This window comes from Hoplias malabaricus, chromosome 2, assembly GCF_029633855.1.
Source record: "Hoplias malabaricus isolate fHopMal1 chromosome 2, fHopMal1.hap1, whole genome shotgun sequence".
Taxonomy (NCBI): Eukaryota; Metazoa; Chordata; class Actinopteri; order Characiformes; family Erythrinidae; genus Hoplias; species Hoplias malabaricus.
Window position 1 is genome coordinate 82,410,897 of NC_089801.1, and position 15,716 is coordinate 82,426,612.

Here is a 15,716-nt window from a genome sequence, read left to right on the forward strand (position 1 = left end):
AATTCACGGAGCTGTTAAGACCTTTAAAACGTCTTCACCATTGTGAACATATTTCAGAGGTGATTTATGGCATTCTGAGAATGTTAATTTTCACCAAGGGAAAATACCTCATTAAGATACATCATATATGTATAGCTTATAAATAAACCCGGTCAGGTCGAATGTTTATGTACATTATTTGATATTAGTTCAGTCTCTTAAACAGTCAACCGCTGATTCTCTGTTCTCTAGTGACCCCAAGTGGTCAAGGGCCAAGTTGCCAGTGGATCTGAATGGAACCAGACGTCTGAAATGCTAATGTGTTTATATTAGCGTTACCTGAGCTCTTGTCCCTAATCTACAGTTCAGGAAATAACATTATTGTATTCATAACCGTTGAGGAACCACTTTAAAGAACCAGGTACAGGATTTTAACATAATTGTGATAAACATTATTATATATTATCAAATTCATTGCCAATATTAAAGTACAAGTGTTACAATATTAGCAATATAAATATCTTTATTTAAAAAATAATTATTTTACATAAACTGTGCCATCATAAACAATCCATAACCGAATCACACTTTCATTCACAAGATTTATAGTAATACCATCAAAACATATACATATATATTTTGTGTTGTTATCATGGCTGGTTGAGTGTAGTGTATAATACTGCTGTCTTCTTCACAGAGGAAAAGAGTAGGCTTTGATTCCCTGCTTAGGTAACCACACCACACTACACAATAAGAGTCCTGGGGCAAGACTCCTAACACTGACTTTTCCCCATATCCATCGCTCTGGATAAGTCAATCCAAACCATGTATTAAGCCATGAGTCCTTGTGTATTACATTGTAATAAACAGTTTTAACAGGACTCTCACATTAGTTTCTGTAGTATTACTATAGACCTCCTGTATAAATGGTGTACTTAGATGGTACAGTAAGTGTAGATGTAGTAGCGCGCCATCTCCTTGTTGCCGCTAGCCTGGCAAATCAGAGAGAGGTTAAAGGCGATCTCTCTGCGTAGATCCACCTGGTCCTCGTCAATCCCCTATGAACACGAACACAGAGAAAGACGATAAATACGCATTTCTAATGCATTTCAAAACATTTATTTTGGTTTTTAATATAAAGATATACTTTATTGTAACTACAGAGAGGTTAAAAGGTGTGAGAAACCTCAGTGAGGTCAGGACTAATGTTGGATTTCTAATGTTTCCTTCTGGATCACAAATGTCACTCCAACTGATCCCGAAATTACTGGATGGAGCTCTTTCACTCCTGAAAATGGAGCTCCACTCGAGTAGACACTGGGCACTGGGCACAAAGACCTTAGATTCATGTGCCGCTGCTCCAGCAGTGCTTTTAAACGGAGATTCTGTGATGGGGGACTACAAACCACTCACAGAGAGATGGTCTAAGGTGTAGGGCTGGGCGATATGGCCCTAAAATAATATCACAATATTTCAGGGTCATAACGATATTATTGGCACTTTGGAAAAAAAAATATCACAGAAAAACAGTTGAATTAATTTCCGAAACATTTAATATTAATATTAATAACATTAAAGGCTTCTTTCATTTCTAATATAACACCATGGTTTATTGTACGTCTGATGTTTTATTACCAAACCACCTCCACAAGCCACTCCACTTTTTCTGGAGGAAATTTCCTCCGCCTCAGAGCCACTTTCCACCAGTGGTTTCCACCACTGAATATCACTAATATCACGATACTGATCTTTGTATTGTTTTAAAAACTATGACGATAGATACGATACGGCACAGCCCTAGTACGGTGTATTATACATTTGTTTGCAGAAGGAATGACAGGACGTCTGTGGCACTCACCTCCAGTCTGAGCGGAGGGAAGCTCAGGGCTTTCTGATAGTAGTGAATGGCCAGGTGGGTCAGGCCGAGCTGGTGAAGAGCACGGCCCAAATTATACAAACTCTCCTGACAATGACCCCTCAGGTCCACGTACCGCCACAGGAACGAGAAACCCTGATCAGAGAGAGGCCAGAGAAAGATAGACAGGGAGAGGGAGGTTGAGGAAGGGAAGAAAGAGTGGCAGAGAGAGAGAGAGAGACAGGGAGAGAGAGGCCAAGTGTGAGAAGAAGACCAGACAGTGTTGCACCAGCCCTACAGTGGGAATATCTGGCAACCCGCTCACACAGACGTGAATCCCCAGTGACCCGACACCGTCACGTCACTGACCTGCAGAACCAGGGGGTGCCTTTTCACGACAAACTTCTGCGAGGCCATGTGGAAGAAGGTGAGACCCACACACAGACTGTGCAGAGGGTCGTTGGGCTGGTTCCTGAAGGCCTGCATGTACTGACCTGCACACAGAACACACACAGCGCATCGGAGATTAAAAAGCAGAATCAGCTCTAGCTCTCGTTTACATTAAACACTTCCTAACGTGTGCAGCTCCTTATAATAAAGGGCTTTCTGCAGCTCCTGAGCCAATGGTTGTCCTCGTTTATTACCGTCTGGGGTCCAGCAGGGAGTGCCCGGCCATGGCCACTGTTTAGTCTGTGTGTTGATGAAAGACAGTCAGATGTTTGTTCTCTCTTGTTGTCACCTCCTACTGGACTGGCATGGTAACGCATCAGTGCAAATCAGACCTAGATGTGATTAGCTGAAGGATTAAGAGGCCGTGATTGGTCAGTAAGTGTCTGCTGGGTTCTGGGACGTACCGAGGGCGTGTTTGAAGGTTCCGGACACTAGTGACGTGTGTCCGTTAAGGAGGCAGAGGGCGTGGTTCTCCGGGTTCTTCAGCATCAGACGCAGACAGAAGCGGTGATGACGAACGTCCTGCGAATGCAGCGTCACCTGATTGAATACGTTCCACAGCTGAGCTCGCTCCACACTGCACATCAGCATCAACCTGAGAGACACACACACACATACAATCAGCCGTAACATTAAGACCACCTCCACTCCACTGATAAATACAGGGGCACGTTGTAGTTCTACATTTACAGGCTGTAGTCTATCTGTCGCTCTGCATACTTCATCCCCGTTTCACTCTGTTCCTCAACGGTCACAACCCACACAGAGCAGGTATGATTCTCCGCGCTCCTTCAAAAGCTACATAGTGCAGTTTCTGAAGTGCTGTGCCCAGAGTAAAGGCAAAAATATTACGCGGTGCTCCTTTAAGGTGGTATCAAACCTGCAATGAGGCGTTCTAGTTTGTAATCATTATTTGGTTTTCTTTATTGTTATTTTTGTATCATTTCTAAGAGCCACTTTAACCGTTTCTGTCTGAATACTTTCTGCTGCTGAGCATTCAGAAGCTGTGCCCTGACCTGATGTAGTCGTAGGCTTTGCGGAAGTTGCGGTCCAGGAAGGCGGCGGACAGGCCGAGGTACTCCAGCTCCTTGCGCTTGACTCGGTCGTCGTAGAAAGAGTAGAACTCCAGAGAGGAGTCGACGAGCAGCTCGGCCTCAGCGAATCGATTCTCCTCACACAGAGCGTCCAGACACTGCAGCAGCAGCCTCCACCAGTCCTCTCGGGACAAAACACTGGTCTTACCTGCGCACACACACACACATACACACACATACACACACACACACACACACACACACACACAAAGAGGAAGTCCCCTGTAGGTCATGTTTTGGGTGCTATTCCAGGTGTAAAGTCATAAATAATACATTTGTAGGGCGTAGTATCTGACGCTGGTCCCTCGGCAGTAACGAGAAATCTACCTGTCACGTCCAGGTACGCCGCCTCCTGGTCCTCGATCTCAGACAGCTTGTTACGGGACACTTTGATGAGGCGCAGGTGCTTGGTTCCAGACGAGCCACTGGATACCAGACACACCTGAGCTCTCACCATCGCCACCTACAGGCAGGACAGAGTAGTGTACAGAGCACATTTAACGTTTCAGAGAGTCCTTCATACAGGAACACACCAATCTGAGTAACAACAGAACAAACGGAGAGAGACGAACCTTCAGCAGCATGGAGAGCATGGTGAGCAGGGCATCGATATAGTCCTCGGTCCGTCCCTGTGAGCGGAGCAGTGTGGAGCGGTGCAGCAACAGTTTCAGCTCCTGAAACACACCCAACACACAGGCACTGATCCCACAAATCTGCACACTGCTCTCATTTTTATTATTATCCCAAAGTGAGCTTCCTGTAACAACACAAAGACACAAATGACCACAAAGAAACCACAAACATGACTTCATTACCCTGCTATCACAAGCCGAGAGGAGTTTTCCCCCGAGCAACGGGTTGATTTTTCTCCAAGACATGACCTACCTTGAGGACGTCTATGATGATTCATACGTTCCTAAAATAAGTGTAAAATAAAAGTCTTGTTTTGGTAGACACACCTGCTGGGCTGCTGAGGAGTCCTGGGCCAGCGTGTCCGGGTCGTACATTGGCTCCAGAGCCTTAAGGGCACAGTTGGGTCTTCCCAGCTGCTGCTGCAGAGTGGACAGAGCCAGACGAGCCTCCAGATGCAGAGGGGCCATCTCCACAACTTTACTGTAGCTGTTTACAGCCACCTCCAAATGACCCAGGGCCTTCAGACACTCTGGACACACAAACAACCACCAGTTACAATTTCACACTGAAAAACACATCTTACGCTGGCTTCTGATGCACCATTCCACCTTAAACGGTAGGAGGGGATATTCACCCGCGTGACGGAGCCACACTACGGCCAGGTTGTATCTCTCGGAGCAGACGAGGGCAGAAAGGAGGGGCAGCGCCGAGTTATACTCCCCCTCGTCCATGAAGGCCTCGGCAACGTCCAGGTACAGGTCGCCCATCTCCTCCGGGCTCTGCTCCATCAGAGACGTCAGCATGGGCTTGAAAGGCAGGGAGAACCTCTCGTTATAAAGGACTGGTACTGTGCAGTAGTGGGTAATAATGATGTGCATTAAAGACTAGTGACTCTTCTCAAGTAGGGGTGGGCGATATCGCTCTAAAACAATATCACGATATTTCAGGGTGTTTTGGCGATTACGATATTCTTGGCGATATGAACAAAACACTGAAAAATACTTTTATTAATTACAAGAACACACTACTGCAGCAAAATAAACGTCATATTAACATCAATTATATTACATTAAATATACAGGGGTCGGACAATGAAAGTGAAACACCTGTCATTGTAGTGTGGGAGGTGTCAGGGCTAAATTGGAGCAGCCTGGTGGCCAATCTTCATTAACTGCACATTGCACCAGTAAGACCATGTGCATCCAATGGTTCAAACATTGTGTCCTGAAGGCGGTGCCGTGTATCAGGACGACAATGCACCAATACACACAGCGAGACTGGTGAAAGACTGGTTTGATGAACATGAAAGTGAAGTTGAACATCTCCCATGGCCTGCACAGTCACCAGATCTAAATATTATTGAGCCACTTTGGGGTGTTGTGGAGGAGCGAGTCAGGAAACGTTTTCCTCCACCAGCATCACGTAGAGACCTGGCCACTATCCTGCAAGAAGAATGGCTTCAAATCCCTCTGACCACTGTGCAGAACTTGTGTATGTCATTCCCAAGACCAACTGACGCTGTATCGGCCGCAAAAGGAGGCCCTACACCACACTAATAAATTACTGTGGTCTAAAACCAGGTGTTTCACTTTCATTGTCCAACCCCTGTACATATATAGCATTAAATGGTTTTATTCATTAAAAAGTTTTAAATTGTTCAAATATTCAAATACAAAGAAGTGACAAAAGAAATCAGTAATCATTTGCTTATTTTGTAAACACCATTCGATTTTGTTGGTATATTTTAATAGTTTCTTGACCTACAGGAAAGGTAGCAGTGGTTCCCAAACTTCTGCCTTTAGAGCTCCCTTACAAGTGCCTAAGAAAAGCAGAGACCCCCACCCCTTCAAACACAGACAGACCAAAGGGGTAGTGATTTAATGTTAAATTGTATTGGTGAAAATTAACATTAGTTCTATTTTTTTCCCTGTTTCTCTTGGGTTCCTTCTGTAGTTTTTCCCCCTTTTCAATTTGGTCCCTTCTCTCTCTCATTTGAAGATAACTATTCTTTTAATAATGAAATGTAAAAACCCAGCAGAGTAGATCTGAAGTAGACCAGAATATAAATAATAAAACTAATATAAATATTAATAATGATTCTTTAAAATGACCTGAAACAGAGGGCAGTTTCTCAAAATATTCCCGACCTTCACCAATAATCTCCTGGTGTTTTCTTTCCTAGTGTCTTAACATTCTGCCAGACTTCTCATTAGCTTCTCACCAAAATTAACATATTCTGTCCAAGGTCTGTCCGAAGTTAACACTCAAGATAGAGCCGCGCTTTCTTTCTCGATTCTGATGAGTCCTCAGCACTTTTACATTTCTCAGACATCTTGTTTTATTCCGAAAACATCGATTAGCCGACTGCACGACAAATTCGGACGAGCTGGAACGAGCTATTCAGCTTGGAGCACCTTAGATCAGACAAAGCCCCATGCACCACCTTGTGATGTTTGGCGCCCCCCACTGGTTGGGAACCAGAGCTTAAAAACACATCCTTAATGATGTGTCCTTGGAAACGTTTCCTTAAAAATCTTGTCCGTGTCTTTAACAAAGCGTCCTTAACAGCACATCTTTAACGACGCGTCCTTGGAAACGTGTCTTTGACGATGTGTCCCCATCAACACGTCCTTAGCAATGCTTCCTTAGAAATGTGTCATTGAAAAAGTCCTTAAAAACACAGGTTTAACAATGCGTCTCAGGAAATGTGAGGGCGATCAGTATCACGATTAATTTTACCTCGATTATGTCAATGAGCCATTATTTTGTGTTTGTTTTCCCCCCTCAAAGCTCACTACTCTGCTACTCACATCCAGGGGTTTGAAGACACTCTGGTGGATCAAACAGACCATAAGCTTCACTTTGATGTCCACCGGAGTATCATCAGGCACCATGACCTCCAGAACTTCCCCTACAGATGGAGAAACAGAGGGGTACCATTTCAGAGAGGCTCTCAAACTACGTATGAGGACACACACATGACCAACGAACCTGTTCCCAATGACAAGAGCCAGTGTATGAAGGATCAGGTGAGCTACAGGATGAAGAAACACCACATCGGTGTGATCTCCGTATCTCCTCCATCCTCACCTCCTGCTTCTACTGTGTCCTCTTTCTTCTCATCCCTCTGTTCCTCTTCCTCCTCAGGTCTGGCTTCAATCCGCTCTCGCTTGGCCGTCTCTCGCTTCAGTGTGACATCACAAAACTTCATCAAAACCTGCAGAAGCACACACACCTTTAAACAGACAGAAACCAACACAGCAGCTCTTCATCTTTTAAGTCCATCTCCTCTCACCTCTAAGGCTTTGCTGTACTGGTGGTTGGCGATGTAGAGCTCAGCAGCCATGTTAACACACTCGTGAGTGACCAGTTCAGGGTGTCGTTCCAGAGCCTCCTCAATCACCCCGATAGCCGAGGGTAACTCATTACTCTCATAGTAACTCCTTAACAAACAAGCACACACACACACCAAGGGCAATTAAACAGTGATTAAAGAAGACCCACCACAGAACCACAGCACACCATGGGCCAGAGTCACTGTGTGCTGTGGAGCCCAGTACATGAGGCAGTGGTGAAAGTTAACTCACTTGGCCATGTCTCGAGACAGCTGCATAAACTGCTCTCCGTCAGTAGGGGGCAGCAGACTGAGGATGCGCCTGTAACCGTCCATGGCTTGTTTGTGTTCCCCCACCTGCTCGTAGAGGCTGGAACGCTCCCAGAGATAACGTACATTACTCTGGTCGTACTTAATCGCTGCCAAATACAGAACAAGACTTTTAGATAATGTACCAACACTAGTAGCATAGACATTATTGGTGTATGCTATTAATTTATTGATCAAACACTAAGATAAAGCAAATAATTGCCCTATTTAGGATTAGTTTTACACAGGGAGCTGAGGGAATGTCAAGGAAATTTATGTAAGGTCAGTAAAGATTCACACTAGCAAAGACATCTCAATGAAAATAAGAGATGGGAGCGGCTTCTCAATTCACACATTGCCTTCACACAGCGTGGATCAGACACAGCAGAGCTACTAGAAGCACTTAGACTTGTCACTGCTGCTCTGAGAACAACCCACCCACCAAAAACTATCCAGCCCTCAATAACTGTATCTTCTAGTCCTTCAAAACCAGCTCCTACATCCTTAAAGGCTAAGCAGCAGCGCTATGAAAGTGTCAAACAAATAAATACAGTGGAGTTTGAGTTCATAACTTGTGTTTATTGATAGAAATCAGAAAACATGTTATTTCTTACTAATTGAAGGAATAAGGTTTAAAAGACCGTTGGTCCCCCCCCCCCCAACGGTGTTGTGAAACTCTAATAGGCGTCTTGCCTGTGACGTAGATGGTGGACAACAACTCTAGAAGCTGCACTTAATTTAATGTAAAATGATGAAAAGGTGTGTTGTTTTTGGCTGCAATCATTCAATGTACAGTGGGACGTCTGTGAACAAATGGCCCAAAGATCCCAAAATATCCAGAAAATGGACTAAATTTGTCAACTTTAAACGGGCACTTTGGAAAGGACCATTCGCTCACTCCGTTATCTGTAGCTCATTTCACTGGCGCTTTTCCAACAATATGGGCATGTAAGGACCCCAACGAAAGGTGTTCAAGAGCCTCTGTAACATGGAGGTAAACAGGGTAAGGACACTCACTTCGCCTGTTTTAGTTGGTGTTAGTTAACGTTAGCTTGACTCGCTAAACTCGGTGCTCAGATTATACTCGGCTACGTAGCTGCATTACGGAGGTTTATAGTGTCGGATGAATTCGAGTTCGACTTCGATCACATTTACAAAAATAACAATGAATAAGTACCTTTAAATTTGAGTTTAGCTTATTGCTAGGCTATTGTCATGAATAATGCTGGTTATCGTGGTCTATTTCCTTACATTATAGGCTCTTTCAAAAGAGTCACAGCCCAACACAGTTTGCACAGCAGCAGATTCTACTTTAGAGAGTATGGAGACTGCTGTACCTGTGGAGAGACCTGGAGTGGAAGCTGCTGGGTGAGAGGGATTTAACGCTACTAAATGGTTTAATTTTGTTGTTATAATACCCACTCACCCCCACTCTCACTTCAGATTCATCTTCTTCATCAAACTCAGAAATATCATCGGAATCTGAAGAACCAGCACTAGAAAATTGGCAGTCCAAGTCAGTCATAACGGTGTTTTACCGCGGCGTTGTTCAGCTGTTGTCCACCAGTGACGTCACGGTCGCGTTCGAGAATTTCCGTAGCGAGCTCGGGTTTTTCCGTCAATTTAATAAAATGGTCAGTTTTTAAGCAAATTAAGCTGCTATTTTCATTTTAATTCATACTTATATCTGTCAGTAACTACAATAATGTGAAATATTCATGGAGGTTCATTAAGTGGTGCTTAGCCTTTAAGAAAACCCACGAAAAACTCCTTTAACACGGGATATGCCGGAATATTCCCGCACATGTTAATTCGGACGAGATTAACATAACCTGGGGTTACTTTTACTGCTCGTTTTACAGGAAGGTAACAGGCTCAGGAATCTTTCCTGAAACTTGAGAGCACACTCCTGAAAAATGACAGAAATTTTAACGTCTAATGTCGAGTAAGCACCGTGTCTCAGGAAATCCCTGTACACTGACCTTTTGTGTAGCAGATGATGGCCTGTTTGACGTTGTCCTGCTCCAGCGACAGGTCGGCCAGTTTGACCCACTCCTCGCAGTCGCTGGGGTTCAGATGAGCCGCAATGAGTCCGAACTGCAGAGCCTTCTCCATGTCGCCCTGATCCTCGTAGATCATCGCCAGCGTGGAGAAAGGCTCATAGGCCAGAGGAGCTGAGGACAGCAGAAAAACAAGATTCAGAGGAAAAACTCCCACCCAAGATGAGAACTATTTCCATCTGAACCCAAGAGCCAGAACTGTTCAAACAAACGGCGGCTCATCTCTAAGGCTAGATATTGATTTAACAATCTCACGTAATTCAGGATAAAACTGTTTAAATGGTTCTTCCTACAACAAGCGCTGAAGAACTGTGGCAAACAGACCTTGGCGAATGATCTCCATGCACATCAGGATGGCGTCGTCTTTGTCGCCCCGAGCGTAGCGGATGTTAGCCTCTCCCATTAACCCTCGGAGGGCACGGGGGAGTTTACTGCGGGGGCGCCTTTCCTATAAAGGTAAAGAAGAACACAGCAAGTTTGGTGAAGAATGATATACGTGGCTCTTGTTCATTAGTAAAATCATACAGCTGCATTCAAAAAACAACGTAGACTCTTGACGAGGTTACTGTATCATTACCGTGAACATCTGACTGCAGTTCAACTCTCTCATCTCAAACGTACTGGATGGATGCTTTATTAAACAAGTACGTATAACTATCTCAGTACAGCTGGGATTACCTTCATCATCTTCTTATTTTCCCGGTTCAGCTCCATCTCCAGGGCGAAGACATCCCCTGGAGTGACTTCACTACCGCCCCCAGCGTCATCATCATCCTCAGCATCATCTTCCCCAATATCCCTCCATTCCCCATCGTCGTCAACATCCTCGTCCATGTCTTCGTCCACGATCTCCTCCAGTGCTTCACTGAGCATCGAGGCGAAAACCTTCTGGACACAAGGGCTGACCCCCTCTTCTACACTTTCTGCAATAAGAGACAAACAAATCTCTCTGTAAAGTCTGCACTAGAGAAAGCACCATTTTTAACTTTACACACTGATTAAACATATGTGAACCCATCCCCTCAGTCCTGCACATTGCATCTGATTCCACTTAGGATTAGGACTGTCACAGTAACAGAGTTATCGATATACTGCCCCAGAACGAATCACGATAAACGATATTACTCTCATTTTAATCCCACTGAAGTAATAAACATTTTAAAGCATAGTAATGCATTTAAACCCCTCTAACCACACACACACACACACACACACACACATATATATATATATATACATATTCAGTGGGTCTTTCAGAGAACAGAACAGAGCAAGGTGTGTCCTGGGAGTCCTACAGAGCACAGTTGGGTTTCCTCTCTGGGACTGTATCAGCCAGCATGGCCATCATCATTCTGTGAACTGATGTGACAGATCTGGACAGTCTGCCTTCTCCTCCAGCGTTGTGCTGTCCAGTGCCATTACATTAGCGGCAGTGTGAAAAGAAACAGTCGCTGTCACATGTTCCTTTGAGGAAGAATGTGTTTATCCTCACCCTCCCAGAGCTGGTGGCATCCAGTATGATCAGGTGAGCTTGGGTTATAGTGTGAAACGGAAGGTGACTAGAGATCTGGTAAAAATTGAGGTTAAAATGAATGAATGAACTCATCATCTGTAAGCGCTTATACAATTCAGGGTCGCGGTGGGCCCTGAGCACCCTGGAGGGGGTGCCAGTCCTTCGCAGGGCGACACACACTCACACATACACTCACACACTATGAACACCTTCGAGTCGCCAATCCACCTACCAACGTGCCTAGAGACCCTAAATATTCAAAATGAACCATGTACAAACCGGTCTGTTGTTGCCAAGCCGCTCTGGGGATCTGTTTTGAAGTGCTCGGGACAGCATCGTCCTGCTCCATGGCGCCATTTTCATCAGAGCCGTCATCTCCATCGCCCTGGATATTAAACAGCGGTCGGTTAGTCACCGGGCAAATGCTGTGGATGTGAATTACTTCATTCATTCATCTTCCGTAACTGCTTCATCAGGACTATTGTAGGGTAAACAGGTCTAGAACTTACCCAAAATGGTTAGGCACCAAGCAGGAGCCCAGTAAAGTTAAACACGACAATGGTATATGACGCCACAAGCAAGATCATGAAAGCTGGGCCCTGCTAGAACTGCCCCAGTCAACTGTAAGTGTGTCTTCTTTAGTTTGAAGAATCTGGCTTCACTACCTGGCGATCATGGGTTGGCAAATGCCAGGGGAATGCTCTGTGTCTGAGTATACAGTGTCAACGGTAACGTGTGACTGGGTGAGTGTTAAAACTGTCCATAAATGTAGTCAACTGAGTCCTAAAAGTATATCTAAGCAAACCTGAGTATCGGGGTTCAGTGAATGCTCTCACAGGACACAGTAAAGCTGGCCCTAATTTAGAGTCTTTGTGCGTGTAGATTTTTCTAATGCGCGTTTAAAATAACAGTATCGTTATTACGGTAAAATGTCGATATATCGGTCTTAAAACAAAACTGAACATCGGTCCAGAACAGCGCTGAGATAATATCACCGCTTTTTATTTACCTTTCTTTTCGCTTTTCTCTCCTCTCTGCGCCTCTCAAACTCCTCGAAGGAGATCTTCCCCTCCAGGTAGTCATTCAGCTCCGGGCTGGACTCCGACATTTCTACAGAAATGTGTTAAATACAGCTATATGTTTACATTGAGTCTAGTTCATAACGAACGCGTTCAGCAGCAACGCTCTGCTCCACAACAAGGAACCAGCGTCTGACAAAATAAAAGTCCCCTTTCAAAACTCCTCTAAACATACGGTCAAACAATAATAACACTCCTTTTTAGGATAGTTTCCCAAACCGCAGAAAGGAGAATTTGAAAATACATGTTTATATTTATTTTGCGACCCCCAGAATAGATTAAAATATTCTTATTTAAAATCATTTTGCGGACCGTATTTTTCATTACTGTTTATAAAGTGCTAGTGCTCTGTTTGTCCACGAGGCGGCGACGTCGCACAAACACGTCTCTTTCCAAAAGAAGAAGAAGGTATTTCAAGAAATGTTGAGACTTTGCTGAAATAAATGTAAAAATAGAGTGTCTAATTTGTTCAGTGCCCACAGTAACACTAACATTAACATTCAGCGTATTTATCAGACTCAACGTGGGGGAAAATATTTTACATTTTAAAGCTACCTGCCACCTCCACCTTTTTAGCAAAATCTTCATGTGTCTGAGGTGAAATAAATTAAGTTTATACACACACACACACACACACACACACACACACAGGGTCTATATGTGTATATAAACAGGGTGAAAATGATAAAACTATATATTTTTGTAGTGAATGTCAGTAATTCATGAAGCATGTTCAGTTTTGGCTTTCAGAATGTAAAGGTTTAAGACGAGTTGTTGAATAACAATAAGCCATTGTTTAATTTTCTTGACATTGAACCTAGTGTAATGTGGCCCTACCTACATTCCTGAGCTTATTTTGACACCCCTTTGTTGGCAGCATCCCAAATGATTCCATACTTCCTACATAGTGCACTGTCTACACCATCAAAACATTGTTTCAACATCTTCTGGTTCAGCCTCTGGACATGAAGATATGATTTTTTGCCACGAAGAGTTCTTCAAGAAAATTAATTATTTCAGATCATTTTATTTATTGTCTCACAATAAAGAGACAGAATGTTCACCCTCCTGTTCTACATTGTTTTTCATTCCTCAGATTCAATTTATATTATCTTCACACATTTTACCTGAGTGTTTTTGGACTACACCAAACACTCACCCAGTCACTCACACCTGTGGACAGTTTCACACACTCACTCAGTCACTCACACACTCACACCTGTGGACAGTTTCACACACTCACTCAGTCACTCACACACACCTGTGGACAGTTTCACACACTCACCCAGTCACTCACTCACACCTGTGGACAGTTTCACACACTCACCCAGTCACTCAAACACTCACCCAGTCACTCACACACTCACACCTGTGGACAGTTTCACACACTCACTCAGTCACTCACACCTGTGGACAGTTTCACACACTCAGTCACTCACACAATAACCCAGTCACTCACCCAGCCACTCACACACTCACACCTGTGAGCAGTTTCACACACTCACCCAGTCACTCACACACTCACACCTGTGGACAGTTTCACACACTCACTCAGTCACTCACACACTCACACCTGTGGACAGTTTCACACACTCACCCAGTCAGTCACACACTCACACCTGTGGACAGTTTCACACACTCACTCAGTCACTCACACACACCTGTGGACAGTTTCACACACTCACCCAGTCACTCACACACTCACACCTGTGGACAGTTTTACACACTCACTCAGTCACTCACACACTCACACCTGTGGACAGTTTCACACACTCATCCAGTCACTCACACACTCACCCAGTCACTCACACACTCACACCTGTGGACAGTTTCACACACTCACCCAGTCACTCAAACACTCACCCAGTCACTCACACACTCACACCTGTGGACAGTTTCACACACTCACTCAGTCACTCACACCTGTGGACAGTTTCACACACTCAGTCACTCACACAATAACCCAGTCACTCACCCAGCCACTCACACACTCACACCTGTGAGCAGTTTCACACACTCACCCAGTCACTCACACACTCACACCTGTGGACAGTTTCACACACTCACTCAGTCACTCACACACTCACACCTGTGGACAGTTTCACACACTCACCCAGTCAGTCACACACTCACACCTGTGGGCAGTTTCACACACTCACCCAGTCACTCACACACTCACACCTGTGGGCAGTTTCACACACTCACCCAGTCACTCACACACTCACACCTGTGGGCAGTTTCACACACTCACCCAGTCACTCACACACTCACACCTGTGGGCAGTTTCACACACTCACCCAGTCACTCACACCTGTGGACAGTGTCACCCACTCACCCAGTCATTCACACACTCACCCAGTCACTCACACACTTACACCTGTGGGCAGTTTCACACACTCACCCAGTCACTCACACACTCACACCTGTGGACAGTTTCACACACTCACTCAGTCACTCACACACTCACACCTGTGGACAGTTTCACACACTCACCCAGTCAGTCACACACTCACACCTGTGGGCAGTTTCACACACTCACCCAGTCACTCACACACTCACACCTGTGGGCAGTTTCACACACTCACCCAGTCACTCACACACTCACACCTGTGGGCAGTTTCACACACTCACCCAGTCACTCACACACTCACACCTGTGGGCAGTTTCACACACTCACCCAGTCACTCACACACTCACACCTGTGGGCAGTTTCACACACTCACCCAGTCACTCACACCTGTGGACAGTGTCACCCACTCACCCAGTCATTCACACACTCACCCAGTCACTCACACACTTACACCTGTGGGCAGTTTCACACACTCACCCAGTCACTCACACCTGTGGATAGTGTCACAAACTCACCCAGTCACTCACACATTCATACCTGTGGACAGTGTCACACACTCACCCAGTCACTCACACACACACACCTGTGGACAGTGTTACACACTCACCCAGTCACTCACACCTGTGGACAGTGTCACACACTCACCCAGTCACTCACCAAGTCACTCACTCACCCAGTCACACACACACACACACACACACACCTGTGGACAGTTTCACACACTCACCCAGTCACTCACACAAGAGTCAGAGTCAAGAGTCAAGAGAGTTTTATTGTCAATTCTGCACATGTACAGGACGTACAAAGGATTGAAATTACATTACTCTCCTCTCCAAGATGCAGAAACATTTAACAAAAAACAGACTAAATTCAACTAGGTAAGTATACAAATATATGAAAGTGAACAAACAGAAGACAAATGCAGGACATATGATACCAGCAGCTCACTGATAGACATACATGAGACAATGGGACACTGACTGAAGACAATGACCTGATTTGGAGGTAGAATAATAGATGTACAAGGCAGTGTAAACAATAGTGCAAAAAAAAATAATAG

The 15,716-nt window shown here is 44.8% G+C and overlaps 1 protein-coding gene across 1 annotated transcript; it reads right to left on the minus strand.

Annotated features, from left to right (window-relative positions):
• Positions 1 to 540: 540 nt before the first annotated feature.
• Positions 541 to 12,423, minus strand: gtf3c3 (general transcription factor IIIC, polypeptide 3). The gene is made up of 18 exons (XM_066661775.1): positions 12,237 to 12,423; positions 11,507 to 11,612; positions 10,393 to 10,637; positions 10,039 to 10,162; positions 9,637 to 9,828; positions 7,599 to 7,764; positions 7,307 to 7,454; positions 7,102 to 7,228; positions 6,822 to 6,922; positions 4,646 to 4,817; positions 4,338 to 4,540; positions 3,951 to 4,052; positions 3,706 to 3,841; positions 3,301 to 3,526; positions 2,689 to 2,879; positions 2,204 to 2,328; positions 1,838 to 1,990; positions 541 to 1,037 (listed from the first exon to the last, which is right to left on the minus strand). The coding sequence occupies exons 1-18, from the start codon at positions 12,333 to 12,335 to the stop codon at positions 915 to 917; spliced, it is 2,739 nt and encodes a 912-aa protein (XP_066517872.1). The 5' UTR covers positions 12,336 to 12,423; the 3' UTR covers positions 541 to 914.
• Positions 12,424 to 15,716: the final 3,293 nt, after the last annotated feature.